The sequence below is a fragment of the Arvicanthis niloticus genome, chromosome 4, assembly GCF_011762505.2.
Source record: "Arvicanthis niloticus isolate mArvNil1 chromosome 4, mArvNil1.pat.X, whole genome shotgun sequence".
In the NCBI taxonomy this organism is placed as follows: Eukaryota; Metazoa; Chordata; class Mammalia; order Rodentia; family Muridae; genus Arvicanthis; species Arvicanthis niloticus.
The window spans coordinates 33,471,353-33,487,842 of NC_047661.1; the positions used below are offsets into that span (position 1 = coordinate 33,471,353).

Here is a 16,490-nt window from a genome sequence, read left to right on the forward strand (position 1 = left end):
GAGAATTTCCATGGCAGATGATTATTAGTGAATAATATTGAAAGGAATCTACTGGGGCCAGAGGAAATGAGGAATACTAAATGACAAAGACATCTTTAATTGCTCATTTGTTTGCTTCAAGCTAAGGTGGCTCTCTACTCACGAGAAGAAAATTAAACTAGAGAAGATGTTAGATGGTATTTACAGAAATATGGCTGGGGAAAGGAATATGAGAGTTAATCTCATATTAGGAGAACCCAGGGTTTGGAGGCATGGAATGCCTTGCATAGGAAGGTTGCATTTTATTTATTTCATATTATTCAACAGTCTCTATTTTTGGTTGTGCTCCTTCAGTTGGTGCTGCTGTTATAAATAAAGAACAGTGAAGTTATGAAAGTCTTTTCGTTAATGATAATATTCACTGAGAGGAAGTGAAGTTGAAAGAAAAATGTATTTAAATGAGCTTAGCGTTAGTATGTGTGATCTGCTAAGCAAACAAACAAATAAAAGACCAGGCATTTTTTCCTGTAGCTGCAGTCCCACCTATTGAGGCAAAGGGGCCTTTTGTTAGAAACAATACATTCTATTTAATGTAGGGTTTATTTCAGAATTTAAGCATCTTGCTGGTAAGTCAAGGAGGAGGGTTATACTTTAGCCCCTTGGAAAGCTTGTAAAGCCTTATTTTTTTTACTCAGGTTAGCATGATATATTCTGAGTCAGTTTTCTGTAATTTGAACAATATTTAATGTTACTAGTAGTGTTTTTTCTTTTTACTCCAAATACATTTAGAAAAAAATTCAAAAGAAATTCAATCGATTATTTTTTTTCTCATACAGGTCTCTAACCCATTCCTTTTCCAGTGTGTACAAGTGTGTGTGTGGGGGTGGGGGGTGTAAGTGTTGGTTGTTTCCTATTTGTCATTTGATGCCCAACCTTGAATCACCCCTCAGAGAGACTTTTGAGCATGCAAAGCATTTAAACACATCAAAGCAGAGGTCTGACTTATAGACAGTTCCTTAGCTTTACTTTAATTTTTCTTTTATTTTCACTGACAGTAAAACTTTCTGAAGAGTACAATCAAGATAGTGTATTAATAGAAATAACATTCATAGAAGCTTGGACATAAATGATAATAGTCGTACTAAGGGTCTTGTTTACCAAAGCATTCCACACAGAAGATAACAACACAATAAATAAAGCTTGCATTTGTCACACAATAAATCAGACAGAATTGCAGTAACCAAAAAAACGTGACTTTATAAGTGTTCATATGCTAAAAATACAAGCGAAACTGTGAAAGCATGCACAAGAGACAAAAGCTAAACGTGAATAATTATAGCCAAGTAGACAATGCAGTCAATACAAATGTTCAAGTATGATGAGAGAAGAAGGGGAGAGTCACATAGAGTTTCAGATACATCAATTATGCTTACTACCCCAGAGGGGCAGAGCACTGACATATCTGTCTTTGTCGATTAACACTCCATGCTGGTAGAGAGCATAATGGTGTCTATTTAGAGTACTGATTCCACATCATTGGATCATATTTCATAGGGCAAGGATCAAATTAGATTCACCATTTAGTTTCATTATAAGTAGATATTTTGCTACCGGAAAAAAATATTCTCATGATCAAGCCAGTGTGGTGCACTGAAAAGGACAGGAGCCACTGCCAGGCAACACGGACAAGAGCATCATTGCAATGAAGAAGTCACATGTCGTTGCCTTCCCATGAACACCTCGGGATGCTTCTAGGTATACAATAGGTTTACTTCCTTCCTCCATTCTGCCTTAAGAAATGATCTATCATAGCTAGCAGAAAGCAATGAAAATAGTAATTGAAAAATTGTTTAATGTTTCTAACAATGCTTGTTTTTTTTTTTTTTGTAAATATTGAAAAGGAAGTAGCATCGTTTAATGAAACTAAGAATTACATAACGCATTAGTGGTGTTGTTCATACAGCTTAATAATTCTAATTCCGCCCTACTTAACTAGCCTAAGCAGTAACTTTGGTTGAAAAGAATATAGATTCAAACAGTGGATAATTTCTGCATGATTAGGAAAAACATGTTTGTCATGGGAGTAAAAAAATAAAATTTGTCTGTTAAATTACACATAAATATAAGGTACAAATGTATTTTTAAAATACAGATTAAAATAATCACACTTGCATCGTGTACATACGAAAATACAGTATTTAATATTCAATATACACAGACACATTTATGATAAATGCAACTATTTGGCAACGCCAGTTTTTTTCGGGGTTTTCCCTGTCCCCTAATTCCACACACATGGAAACACAACGGCTCAGCTAAAGTCTCCTAGCTCTGGCGGACATCTTGAAGCAGTTTGTTGATCTCGGCCACCAGCTCGCTTGCATCCATAAGTTCGTGTTTCCCGTCGCTAAGATGGTTAAGCACATTGTCAAAATCATCTTCCTCGTAGTTTTCAGGGATCTCCTCCATAGCTGGCAGCCACTTGGAAGAAGGCTGCACACTGGAGTGAGTCCCAAGAGGGGTCCCGGAACTGCTGGTGGGGTTCTGAAAATGTGTGCTGGCTGCCCAGGCAGCAACCCCTTGTGGGTAACCCCCAGTTTTGCCTTGCGCTGGACCCTTTCGACGTTCCAGGGAGTTGGACCGGTCTACTTCACTGCACTCAGAATAGGTGTCTAGAGATGCGGGGAGAAGGCGCTGGAACACACTGCTCATTTCCGATAGCAGAGATGACGTGCTAGAGTCCCCCGAGTCCTCGTCGCTAGGGGAGTCCTTCCCAAAGGTGGAAAAGCTCTTTTTCTTCTCCCCAGATTCCGCGGGCTGGCTGTCATCATCAAGGCCCTGATGAGAGTGCTGTTGCTGAGGTTGAGCTGGGAATTCTTCTCCTGGGATGAACATGTTGCTTCTGTAATCCGAAGATGGAGAGGGCAGTGGGGGCATCCAGCACTGGTCAGAGTGGCCCAGGACTCTGCACTCCTCCGTACAGAGCCTCATTGCTGAGAGCAAACAGAGCAAGGAGAGTCCATTATTATACAAGACATCTCCCAAAGCGATGGGACGTGTCATCTTATTCTTAAGGTAGGAAGAGAAGGTTCTGTTCTAGTGTCATAATGTTAATCTGTTGTTAGGCATATTAGATAGACTACGGTTATACTTTTCATGTGTATATTGACTCTCTGGATCAGATGTCATGCTTGTGTTATAAGTCCTCCGTTTATTAAAGGAAAGGGAATAATCAATTTTAGTGGTCTACTGTGAATATAAGAAATATAATAATAAGATCATTATTTTTATGTGAACATGTCCAAAAATAGCTAAGGCTTAGGTAATCCAACAAAAGATAAACTGTACAATGACAACAGCTGGAAGTAGAGCGTAGGGTGAGCGCTTCAGTTCTGAATAACACCAGGCAACCTCTGTAAAGTATTTTTTGCTAACTTTCTTGAAACTTGACCTGCACTGAAAACACCAGTTGTCTGTCTGGTTAGTGTCCTTATCAGTCTTTCTTTTTTTTAAAATTCACTTTACATCCTGATCACAGACCCCCTCCATCCTCTCTTCCCAGTCCCACCCTTAAAAGCCCCTCCTGCATTGCCACCTTGGGTACCACCCTACCCTGGGGGTACCCAGCAGGACTTATCAGGCCATTATTCACAGGTCTATTAACATAGGAATTCAAGGTGCTCTGAATTAGTTCCTTAGGTATCCTGAGTTGTCCCATTATAAAGTACTTATTTAGGGTTTAAAATACATTAATATTCAATTACATGTAAAAGTCATTGGAAGCTGAAGAATATGAAAAGTACATGCTTTGATTCTTCCATATGTTCCAGTTCCCTAGAGGAATGTGAGTGGCTGAATTCATAGAAATGACTACAACTGAGAAAAGCAGAAAAATAAAAGAGGGGCATCTTTAAATTCAGTATATAGAGTTGCTAAAAATGCATCTAAAATTGTGATAGGCAAAGATATAAAATGTATTCCATACAACAACCACTTATTTCAGAAAAAAAACTTAGTTTTTTTTCAATAACATTTCATTTTAAGACAAAGGACAAAATTATAGAAAATGTAAAGTAACCCTTGTATCTGAAAGAAATCAGGACTGATGCTGACCACAGGGATGTATTTGGTGCTGAGTTTAGAGATGCAGCTGCTGAGAGCAGATTTCCAGCTTTGTCACTGTTGGAGTTATAGCATGCCACACTAAGGGAAACTAAGTGCCTACTATGTGCACTACGTCCACTGTCTGGTAAAGAAACTGTGCAGAGCGTATGGGCACTATAGTTTGTGGATGAGAGTAAGCAGAAAGGGATAAATAATCATCTTTAACTGTGTGGAGGTCTCTGCACTCTATCACTGACCTCTACGCTAATTTTGGTCTTTAGCTCCCTCTGGACTTCCATTCTTAGTTTAAAAGGAGAAAAACAAAAAAAAAAAACCAAAAAAACAAAAAAACAAAACAAAACCAAAAATGAGACTAAGCGTTCTAAGAGAAGGGTTTGAATTATAAGACTCTAAAAATCCAAAAGCATAAGAAAACAGCAGAGAAAATGTAAGAGAATCTAGGCAGGGAACTTCCTTTATAGAGGGCTGACTGTGTCACTATGCTGTGGTGAGAGACTCATCTGAACAAACAGGGTGATTTCAATAAAACTCAGGTTTAGATGTCTATCCTTCAGGTATGGAAATAATTTGTCAACCCTGATTTAATCTGTCCAGTGGGGAAAACATCAAAGGGTATTGACAAGCAACTGGTATACCATAAAAACAGCACCTAGGTTTCCTCAGCAGAGAACTATCACAGTGATGATGTCCCCAACCCCCACCCCACACGCCACACCCCATATCCTGCACCCCACACTTTAACCTTTCAGTCTCTGAACATGAAAATGGATTTTGACTGCCTCCATCCTGATGGGAGAAAGGGGAACAGACCTGGCATTGTTGTTCTGACTCTCACATCTGTGGCTTTAAGAAGGACATCTTTGCTGTACTGCCTTACTTGGCTTTAATTTCCTTTCATGAGGATGAAAACATTACCTGGGGTTCTACGAATCTTGACTGTATGCATCTTTTCTCATAACCTGAATGTGCTGAGTGTGTACGCACCAAGATGATAGAACAGCATGGCCCACGTGGCTAACACAAATGTCTTAGGAATGGTTGCTAAATAGTGAAAGGCATTTATAAAACAATATATAAATGATGATTTAATTATAGAATGATTTGTTATCTTAAAAATGTAAAGGAGAGCTGGAAACATGCTCAGTGGTTAAAGCACTTGCTGAATAAGGGGAAGGGCTAGATTAATGATCCTCAGAACCCATGGACGTGCCAGGGGAGTGTGGTGGCCCATCTGTCACCCCAGCCTTGGAGAGTGGAGACAAGGTGTCCCGAGAACAAGCTGGCTAGCTAGAGCGCTTACATCAGGAGCTCTGGGTTTATTGTAAGATTCTGCCTCCTTGATTAGGATGGAAGAGTTATTGAGGATGATTGTGGCCATTATTGCAGGATTCTACATGCATGGGTACTGTACTGGCTGGAGTTGTGTGCCAACTTGACACAAGCTGGAGTTATCACAGAACAAGGAGCCTCCCTTGAGGAAATGCCTCCATGAGATCCAGCTGTAAGGCATTTTCTCAATTTGTGGTCAAGGGTTAAAGAGCCCATTGTGGGTGATGCCATCCCTGGGCTGGTAATCCTGCGTTCTATAAGAAAGCAAGCTGAGCAAGCCAGGGAGTGGGATGTGATGGTTTATATATGCTTGGCCCAGGGAATGGCACCATTAGAAGGTATGGCCTTATTAGAGTAGGGGTGTCTCACTGTGGGTGTTGGCTTTAATACCCTAATATTAGCTGTCTGGAAGCCAATATTCTGCTAGCAGTCTTCAGATGAAGATGTTGAACTCTCAGCTTCTCCTGCACCATGCCTGCCTGGACACTGCCATTTTCCCACCTTGATGATAATGGCCTGAACTTCTGAACCTGTAAGCCAGCTCCAATTAAGTGTTGTCTTTTCTAAGAGTTGTCTTGGTCTTGATGTCTGTTCATAGCAATAAAACCCTAACTAAGACAAGTACCCGCAAGCAGGCACACATACCACACAAATGCACACATACATGCAAACATACATAGACACATGTATACCACACACAAGTTCATGAAAATAGAAAAAGAAAGATAAGGCAGATTAATGGAAAAGATAACAAACATTAGGTGGACAGAGGCAGTGGAGAGGAAAGGGGAGGGGGATGAAACAAAAAGGATCCTTATGAGAAAAACAGAGAAAAGTAGGCTCATTGCTATGGATGTTCCTCACCCCTAACCACTGAGAGTCGGTTGCTTCACAGTGGATGTGTGTTTCAGTGCTGAAAATGTTCCATCCCATATACAAGGATCAAGAAAAGCTGAGCAGTACGCACTTCTTCTGCTCTTCTTGGGAGTATCTAAAAGTCTTGTCAGGTAATAATTTTGGTGGCTATCGGGACAGGCAGAAACTGAAGCTCCTCTGTATCACTACACGACTGTGAACTTTATTAGTGTCCTGTACCTTACAAGTAGTGTGGAAGGCAGTGCAGTGAGTATGAGAGTAAGCCATTAGCTATGGAGTGACTAGTAGGTTATCCTTGAGGAGCTCATCAAACAGGGGCCACATCAGTGCCTGCCTGTCAATGGGATTGCAATCCAGTTCTAAGCCACATATAACAAATGATTTTTGAGACACCCAAGTAAAAAAGCAAGTGAGATGATGCTCAGGAAGTGTTCAGAAAGGAAAAAGAAATGGATATGCAGGCTGCTATTTCAAAAGACAGCAGGTCAGCAGCACTGGGTGCAGGAATCAAAGAAGAGGCACTTGTCGTGGAGAAAGGGCAGTGTGCACAAAGCACTGGTGTGCTGGAGGAAGAGAAGCCTCTCTGCCTGTTGCAAAGGATTCAAAACTGGCAAAATTGAGAACAGGCTGAGAGTGTATTTCAGTGGGCTTTGAAAACAAAGATAATAGATGCGCTCCGTGTTGCTGAGCAACGAGAGTCAGAGATTGACTTTGAATAAAATTATGTGTGTTGAAACGTTCTGAAAAGGTTGTGAAAACTGTATGAAGTAAAGATTTGAAAGTAGGAGTGGCCACGAGACAGGGACTAGGAGCCTGCCTGTTGCTACAGGAAGTGAGCCACTAGAGGAAGGCAGGGAGCCAGCTAAGATTCCTGAGGAGAACAGAGGGCAGAGTGAAAAGTGAGTATTTGAAGTCCGCACTGATGAAACATGATGAAAAGTGGAACAAACTCAATCGGGAAAGGGAGAAGAAGCCTTTACAAACCTATGTGCAACAACTTTCACTGGGAACATGAGGTCTTTGTACACCCGTGCTTAGTGCTGGAGTTCAAAGTTGAACAGGGAAGAAAAAAAAAAAAGAGCTAACAAACGCGAGTCAACAGATAAAAATGCATGTTTGTTTAGCTGAGGAAAAAAAAAAAAACTACATTTGTGTGGGAATTAGAAGAATGAGTGACCAGAAATGACCCTTTTGGCAAGCCATGCAGTGCAACAGGATCTATATTTGCTCACAAATCAATGCAGAAAAAAACAAAAAAGAAAACAAAAAAAAAAAAACAGTTGGAACAAGACACTTACATCCTAAAAATACACATACTTTAGAAAATTGTGCTGAGCTCTGTTAATAAGATTCAGATGTGGACCAACATTTTCCTCGGCTCGTAGTATTTCCTGGGTAGATACTTTTGCAAACCACAAGTTTTACACCCTAGCATGCCTGTAGTAGTTGCCAGAATGAACAGAAATCTAGGATATTGACTTGGTGTCACCACAGTGATGCTCATGATTAAAAAGATGGTCAATCTCTGTAGACACTCAGTAAGCATTGCAGTCTCTGCTAGCAAAATGTAAACATAATGGTATCATCACCAACCACAGCTCAGGTCCCACTGCTCTGCAACTTAAAATGGCTCAGCTACATGCAGAAGTAGGAAGCAACAGAATATGCCTCCTATGACATAGTTGGAAACACAGACATCTGTGCGCACACATGTGCATATGCGTACACACACACACACACACACACACACAGACAAGTCTATAATTTTGGACAACTATGTAATATTGATAGAGATAAAGATAAATAGTAGGCAGGATTCACTGTTTTCTGGAGTTTAATTTTGCCTACCTACAGTTAACACAATCTATTGTCTAATATTTATTGCTATTATTTTTATCATTATTATTTCAAGTATTAGATAATTCTGTTGCAAGGAACATATGGAAATATGGTAACTTTGGGAATATAGGGAAGACGGAAAAAGAACTGCCTTTTTTTCTAACTATCACAGAAATGAGAAGCATTGCAAAGAGGCAAAGCAAAGCTTTGATTTGTGGTGTGTTGTGTTGTGGGTTCAATTCCCAGGATTGTAAGTAAGGAATAATTGAATGAATGAATGAATGAATGAATGAGTGAATGAATGCATAAGTACATAAATAATATACTAACAGTTAACTATTTAAATTGTATTATTTTGGAGAAAAAACAAACAAACCAAAAAAAAAAAAAAAAAAAAAAAAAAAAAAAAAAAAACCAAAAAATCCTCAGATATGTACTTATGTACTTCCACAAATGGTAAGATTACTTTTTAGAATTGTCTATTTGTATTCTCCATTTTATTGCCATGATAAATTAAAATCCCAATAAATGAACCCAGTGCATTTTTTAAATGTCTTCTGAAATATTGATGCCATGTTCATCTGTTTCTGTTTATGAAATAACCTGAGCTGTAAAATTCTGCTCTTCTAGGGTAGGCCCTGTCAGCATCGTATCACAAAACCCTAGAAATTCAACCAGCTACATCGTTATATAATTCAGAATAATAAAACTAATTGTCATTGAGCACGATGTTTTGAGGTATATATGTTCCTTGAGCTATTTCAGAGATTTGTCTTCAAAATGAAAATTTGTCTTATAAATTGAAAATAATAAATTCCATTGGTGACTGTGGAAATGCAGCCTGCTATGCACCTAGTAGGCCTCAACACAACTACACATCCTTCCTATACACTTGTCCAGCTGGAGATAAAGTATCTGGTCTTGTAATCATATAATTGGACAAGCAATATCTAGTGGTTGTGAAGAGGTTGGTATGTCTTCAGATATAAAAGCAAATAAGGATATGGTTCAGTGGGTGAGGGTGTGAGGACCTGAGTGTTATTCTCCAGTCCCCATGTACAAACCAGATATTGTTGCCTGTGCCTCTGAACTTAGCATTCTGGGGCAGAGACAGGCATGCTGGAAGCTTGCTGGCCAACTAGCTAGCTGTATCCAGGAGCTTCTGAAGAAGACATCTTCTCTGAAGGCATCAAGGCAAAGAGAATAGAGGAAGACATCCACTACCTTCTCATCCCTTCTCATCCCTTCTCACCCCTTCTCACCCCTTCTCACCCCTACCATGAGCACACTAGGGCAAACATATATGCACATGTGCAGAGAGATGGAGGAGGGGGTGTCTGGGGACAAGCAAGCTAGGCAATTAAAAAAAAAAAAAGCACTAGTTACTTTGTATACATCATAGGTTAGTGATTAAGGGTATCGACACTGAGTCAGATCTCACTGTCTCATCCCCACCAGGCACAGCCCGCCTGCTGCCTGTTTTACATTGTTATAATCTTTGTAAGCTTCCAGTTTTCAAATCTGAAAACATATATGGACACTAATGTCACTGACATCTGGACAACTAAGCCTAAAGAGCATAACGTCAACATTCTTAAAATGATAGTTAATTAGTCACTGAAACGCATATAAAGCCAACAGCCACCACTGTAAATAACTAGAGTGGCAAAGCCTGACTCCATATGAACCCAGAGTACTCAGTCTGGGCCCAGAGGATACCCTGGGGCACAGCTGGGAAGAACTGCTGCTGGTTAGCTAGTGTTACTATGGTTCCTATAACTCAGGAGAGCTAAAATTCTATTTTGTAAATTTCCCTACATTTCTGGTAAATTCCCTCGTGTTTTCTATTCTGCTTTCTTTATCTTTACAAATAAATGCATAAGTACATAAATTCATGTAAGGTACTAGCAAACCACTGTTCCCTTTCCCTATGTGTATTGCAGATGACAGTCATTTGATTGGCAATCAATGAATTAAGATGTGTGGACAGTCAGAGGAGAACTTGTGTACTCCTAAGGGCTGATTTCTTTCTACAGCCCCTAGCAACAGAGCGGCTACTGATGGTCTCAGCACTTGCTCAGTTGGACTAGAGTTCCTAGGGCACAATTAGAGGCAAGAGTCACTAAGGAAAAAATTGATTCAAAAATTAATAGAAGTTCCTCCACCGGGCTGTGTGCTTTATAAATCCCCCTCTGGGCTTGTCTTCCTCCTCCATTGCTGCACAGACTCAAAATTAAAGGTGGCATGAAGTATGCTCTGCTCACCTCCTGCAAAGGTGCATTCCTTCGCCTATTTTTAGTGCTTAAAATATACCCTCTCCAGTGTATTTTCGTCTCTTGATTTGGTGAGTTGGTTCCCATCACAGGAAATGCATCCTCCAAATTATAGTCCAGTTCACCACTATTCACCCAACAGGCTGTCTGAATACAAACAGCCACCCAGTAATTTTCTAGAGTTGCTCACGAGTGTCCTATGGCACTGGCTGGATAGGACAGAGGGAGGAGGGCAGGGGCTTGGTTTTCTTCTGCGCTCTCCTCCTCCTCCTCCTCCTCCTCCTCCTCCTCCTCCTCCTCCTCCTCCTCCTCCTCCTCCTCCTCTTCCTCCTCCTCCTTTTCCCTCTTCCTCCTCCTCCTCCTCTTCCTCCTCCTCCTCCTCCTTTTCCCTCTACCTCCTCCTCCTCCTCCTCCTTTTCCCTCTTCCTCCTCCTCCTCCTCCTTTTCCCTCTTCCTCCTCCTCCTCCTAAGCTCTCATATTTATTCCTTCTCTACCAACTGCTTGTTGTGGATTTTGGGAAGAAAAAAATTTTAAATGTCTCACACTTGCTCATTGCCAACAGTGCACAGATTCCACCTATTTTTAATGTAAAGGCTAAAGACAGCAGAAACAGAAGCAGGAGAGAAGCTGCCCATTGTCCTGGCACTGTGGTATCTGTGAGAAATAAAGATTTAGCTATCATTGCCCTCTTACCTGCTGGAATTCTCCCATCAGTGAGAAAGAGGTCACTGAATCCTTCTCCCAGGAGCCTGTCTATTGGAGAATCTCGCCCCAAATCATAATCACTGTCTCCTGCTTCACTATCTCCGCGGCCACTGTCTTTCAAGCTAAATTTATCCATGTCTTGAAGGGCATATCTAGAGAGATCAGTGGAAGAAACACACAGTTTTATTCTTCAGTATTTAAGTTACCTGAGACTTAACAGCTGACACAAGGGTCATTCATACCTATAGCTCCTGGAATATTTGTTTCCTCGAAAACTTGGCCGTGGCTGATATTGCCCCTGGTGAAGCATGGAGAGAAGCTGTGAGACCTGCTGGGAACCAAAGAGACAGAACTGATTTCTGGGTAAGAAAAAACAAAAAGAAGAAGAAACACTCCTCATGCACCCACATGCATTAAGGAAGAAAAAGCAACGGACTGTTATTGCATGCTAAGCTCACACTTTCTGTATGCAGAAGGCACAGCCAGACACCAAACACAATTAAAATATATTACAGGGAGATCTGGATAATCTCAAAATACAAGTGAGTTGTTTGTGCTTAAAAGACTTCCTCAAATAATTGCCTTCCTTTACAGATCCGATAAAACAATCAAATGTAAAAAAAATATATATAATAAATAAAAATACAAAACTCAGTAAAATCCATGCTTAGCCCAGGTAATTAAAACAATGCCAGAATACCAGAAAACTACACAAAGTTTTCCAAAAACAGCATGGATTAGAATGAGATTCTGAAGACCCAAGATGCTGATTTTTCAGGAAAAAAATTAACAATAGGAATTGCTGGGTCCCTTTAGGTTTTTTTTTTCCTTCCCATCATCTTACTCTATGAAGTGCAGGGGACTCTGATTAACAGTCCCATGTGAAACATCACATGTAACACCCACAAGTGAATTATTTATAAAAATAGAAATATGCCACATTGTGTACTTGAGATAGGTACACACCGTGGCTTGAGTCCCAGTGGAACTGCATACTGTCATTTATCAATGACAACCTTAAATGTGTGACTACTGTGCAGCCTCTGAGTATCAACAGCTGGCTTTACCAGGCACTGTAGTTTATGATCTTACCTCAACAGCAGGAGTGGCGTGGGTGAGTTCTAATGAAAAATTCTCTGGCACGTGGTTTGATGAGATGGTCACCAAGCTGTTGAGTGACTGGTGACTGTTGTGACTCTGGCGGCTGCCCATTTGTCCCCTTTCCAAGGTTGGAGACGAAGATGGGGAGGATCTGTGGTGAGATCTGATGGGCAGAGTGCCATTGATGGTGGGCACCAGTGTAATGTCTCCCTTGTGAATCTGCCTGGATGGCCTTTTGGGATGATGCTGGTAAGTGGACTCTGCCACCCTGCAGTTGTAGGATCTGGTGTCTTTCTTTTCTCTGTTACACCTTGTTGCAAACAGTACCATAATAACCAGCAACACTGCACAAATTGCTCCTAAGGAAATAATTATGATCATGGACACATCCAAGGATGCATGGCTGACAGAGGTCATGGCTGTGCTTGTCACAGATTCTGCATAGTCAAAGACCATGCACCTCAGAAGGACTTTGGTGTGCAGAGGAGGATTGCCCTTGTCCTGGATGATAACTGAGAGTGCCCATTCGGTAGAGGAAATGGATTCCAGGCTGACATTGGTATGAATGTCACATGACCTTGGATCCATGATAAAGATGTTTCCCTCATTACCAGCTACTATGGAGCAGCTGAATTCAGCATTTGCACCAGAGTCTCTGTCGACCACTCTTATTCTTGTGACATGAAAACCACTTTCAGCTCCTTTGGGGATGGAGATTTCTGCTGTATTATTGTGCATTGCAGGCCCTATAACCACAGGGACATTGTCGTTCTCATCAATGATGGTCAGCACAACTGTGGTGTTGCTGGAGAGTTGCTTCTGACTCCCTCCATCCCTTGCTTCCACCACAAAAGTGATCTGACTTACTTCTTCATGATCAAAGATCCTGAGAGCATAGATGGCGCCATTAGATGGGTCAATGGTTACATAGGTGGTAATGGAACTTCCCAAGACAAAACTCTCTAAAATGGTATATGTCACATGTCCGTTCTCACCAAGATCCGGATCTGTGGCTGTAACTGTGGTGATATATGCCCCTGGCGAATTATTCTCTGAGATGACAAATTCATATCGGCTCCTCTGGAAGCGAGGTGGATTGTCATTTATGTCATTGATTTGAACAGTAAAATGTCTCACGGAAGAGAGGCTGGGCGTTCCCTTGTCCTCAGCAATCACAGTCAAACTATACTCAGATCTCTTTTCTCTATCCAGAGTGGCATTGGTCAAGATTAAGTAGTTGTTTTCATATGTCTTCTGAAGTTTAAAATGCCCATGCCCATGAAGTTTACAGATTATTTCCCCATTCAGCCCAGAATCCTTGTCTTGAACCCTGACGATAGCAACAAATGTATCAATGGGATCCCCTTCAAAAACATAAGATACTTCTTCTTTTCCAGGGGACATGAGATTTATGCTAATTTCAGGTTTATTGTCATTGACATCCACAACCTTAATTATAATTTTGCAATGAGCAGGGATGGAATTTGGACCCAAATCTTGGGCTTGAACGTCTATCTCATAGGACTTGGTGATTTCATAATCCACTGGCTTGAAAAGGGTCAAGTGTCCTCTTTCTGAGTCGATCTTAAAAGTCTCTATAATTTTGGGAGACACATGACTGCTGAAAGAATACACAATTCTCCCATTGGCGCCCTCATCTGGATCGGTGGCATTTAGATCGAGGAGCAAGGTTCCAATTGGGGAGTTTTCTAAGAGTTGTATTGTGTAAGAGGGCTGCTCAAAGGCCGGGCTGTTGTCGTTGGAATCCGAAATGCTTATTTTCAGGATAGAGGAGCCAGACCTCTGAGGCACTCCCATGTCGGAGGCCGTGAGCTGAAGCTCGTAGCTAGCCTTCAGCTCACGATCCAACTCTTTCACCACTATGAGTTCAGCGTACTTGGCCCCGTCCGTCCTGGTCCGCACTTCGATATTAAAATAATCATTAGCAGAGAGCGAGTAGGTATGGAGGGAATTTTCCCCAACATCTGGGTCGAACGCACTATCCAGAGGGATGCGAGTCCCAACTGCTGCGCTCTCCGATATCTCAATGGGAATGACGGGTCTCGAGAATTGGGGGGAATTGTCATTAATGTCCAGCACGTCTACTTCAATATGGAACAGCTGCAGATGCTCGGTCGGCAGAGTGAGCACATCAAACTCTATCGAACAGTTCAAGTTTTTTTGGCATAGTTGCTCACGGTCGATTTTAGCCCCTATGCTGATTTCTCCGGTATTCTCATTTACGACCAGGAGAGGAGAATTCCCCCGTGGCATGGCTCGAAAACGAACGGCAGAAGGATTTGGTAGCTTCAGTAAAACATCAGCCACATCTTCTGATAGTCTAGCAATTACCGATCCGACCCTCTGCTCCTCATAAATCCTGTATTTCAGATTCTTACCCAGGACATTGTGGCTGAAAAACGCCATCAGAAGTGCAAGTGCGAATCTAAAGTGCATTTTAGTATTCATTTGGTGCATTGGTCAGTTGCTAGATTCCCTTCTCAGGGCAAGTTAGAAGAGTCCAGCGATCCCTTCAACTTCCTCCCCACCACTCAGAGCTCTAAGCCACATCGGGTCTCAGAGTCTTGAAAGCGACGCTTAATCACACAGCAATTAACAGCTCGCAAACTTCAGTTTTCATACACACCGTTTGGCGACTTCCAGACAGGAGCGTGAAGTCCCCTCCTGCCGCCGGTCCTCCTGGCTGGGAGCAGCGTGTCACCTCGGCCTGGCTCCGGGCGTGGACTCCGTCCCCATCTATTGCAGGGTGCTGGCAGAGTCTGCAGTGTGTCTTTCCCGGGCGATTCTTGATTTTTTCCCCCCTTTCCTTTTCTCTGCTCCGCTGCAGACTAAACACCCGTGATTGCTGACTCCAGTCTGAAAATCTCTACAACTTCACTTCAACTCAGACAAAGCTCTTTGCCTGGCGTGTGTTGAATCGCTTCCAGCCAATCAGCGAGCTTCCAAATCCGAAGCTGCTGGAGTCACCGGAGCAAGGGAGGGCGCGCGTGGAGGGTGGGAGCGGGAGGGTGGCGGGCGCGGGCTGGGGACCCGCTAGGGGCGCGGGAGCGCAGCCGTGGGGGAGGGGGGTTCAGCCCTCCCCGCCCCTCCTCCATCTCCATCCACTTTCTCCAAGCGTGCCGCGACAAAGGGGAGACAAATTACAGCAGGAGAGGGATGTGGGGGTAGGGAGACAGGGAGGGAAAGGAAAAAGAAAGAAAAAAAAAAAACTTTAAATCAACTTCTGGTCGCCCGTATTTATATGGCACATTAAATAGTTCTTGTTTTCTTAATTGCCCTTTTCTTCTGCCACAAACACGTAATCATCTTGCTTTTTTCAGGGTTCCTTAACTGCTGGTTTCACTTAAAATACCTCCAAGTGAATTTTGTCGGTGGAGGAATTTAATAAAACGGGGAAACTTGCTTCTAATTATCCACCTTCCCCTCCCCCTCGGCGGGTCTTTTCTCCTCCTAGGAGCACACAAGCCGATTTTCTTGGAGCTCTGTTTTAAAGAACAGCCCAAGTGGAGAGGTTTCATTTTCTGCTTTCTTTCATCTTTACTCTTTGAAGATAAGAAAGGGGCCTATCTTGCACTCCTGATTTCTCTTAATTAGCAAGATTTAAAGGAACACCTCAGAGTTTGGGACTAATTAGCAAAGGAATTCTACCTTATTTCAGCCCTTTCTTCGGTTTGAGCAAAATCGTTCCTGATTTTTTTTTTTTTTTTTTGTCTTGAAATTTAGAAAAAAAAATCCTATTTATCTTGGGCAAAATTGATAGTTTGGGTAAAATTGTTAGCCCTCACCTAGCGAATTCTTCCAATAGAGTACGATCTATCCATAGTGAGTTTTCACAACGAGTGCTGAGGGGACCTGGACTCAGTAGTTTACAAGTCAAATTTGAATAATACATACATTATTTATGAAAACAGTTTCCAGATATGTATTTTAAAAACCCAAAGGTTGTTTACACTGAGAAATAAAATGCCTGAGCTGAAAATTGCATTTTGTGTGCATCAGAGTGCTGGAAATATCTCAGGAGGTTGGTGCTGTATCCAGGTCACGGGGTTGATCTGGTATTCTTATTGGAAAATATGATTATTTATGATGTTCCTTCTGCTCGGCGGCTCCTTTTAAGTTTATCACTCCGGCTCCATTCTTGCTCACCCTCCCCCACCTTTTGCATTATTCCTCAGCTGTCTTCAGCTACTTGCAAATTCCCTGCTTCACAGAATCTCCCTGTAACTTTATTTTCCATTTAT

General features: G+C 41.8%; 1 protein-coding gene across 2 annotated transcripts; it reads right to left on the minus strand.

Annotated features, from left to right (window-relative positions):
• Positions 1–995: 995 nt before the first annotated feature.
• Pcdh18 (protocadherin 18) lies at positions 996–15,166 on the minus strand. 2 transcript variants are annotated; one of them, XM_034500753.2, is made up of 4 exons: positions 12,220–15,166; positions 11,370–11,458; positions 11,116–11,279; positions 996–2,972 (listed from the first exon to the last, which is right to left on the minus strand). In XM_034500753.2, the coding sequence occupies exons 1-4, from the start codon at positions 14,704–14,706 to the stop codon at positions 2,305–2,307; spliced, it is 3,408 nt and encodes a 1,135-aa protein (XP_034356644.1). In that variant the 5' UTR covers positions 14,707–15,166; the 3' UTR covers positions 996–2,304. The 2 variants fall into 2 exon arrangements, with proteins under 2 accessions (XP_034356644.1, XP_034356645.1); XM_034500754.2 differs by having other exon boundaries at positions 11,370–11,455; positions 12,220–15,165.
• Positions 15,167–16,490: the final 1,324 nt, after the last annotated feature.

What these genes read in the sequence shown, in the direction of transcription:
- Pcdh18 (XM_034500753.2), bottom strand. Translation starts at nt 14,706, where the DNA reads ATGCACCAAATGAATACTAAAATGCACTTTAGATTCGCACTTGCACTT. An exon ending in ACGCCACTCCTGCTGTTGAG is followed by an intron (nt 11,459 to 12,219) that starts GTAAGATCATAA and finishes TTTGGTTCCCAG; the next exon opens with CAGGTCTCACAGCTTCTCTC. An exon ending in TGATGGGAGAATTCCAGCAG is followed by an intron (nt 2,973 to 11,115) that starts GTAAGAGGGCAA and finishes GTTTGCTCTCAG; the next exon opens with CAATGAGGCTCTGTACGGAG.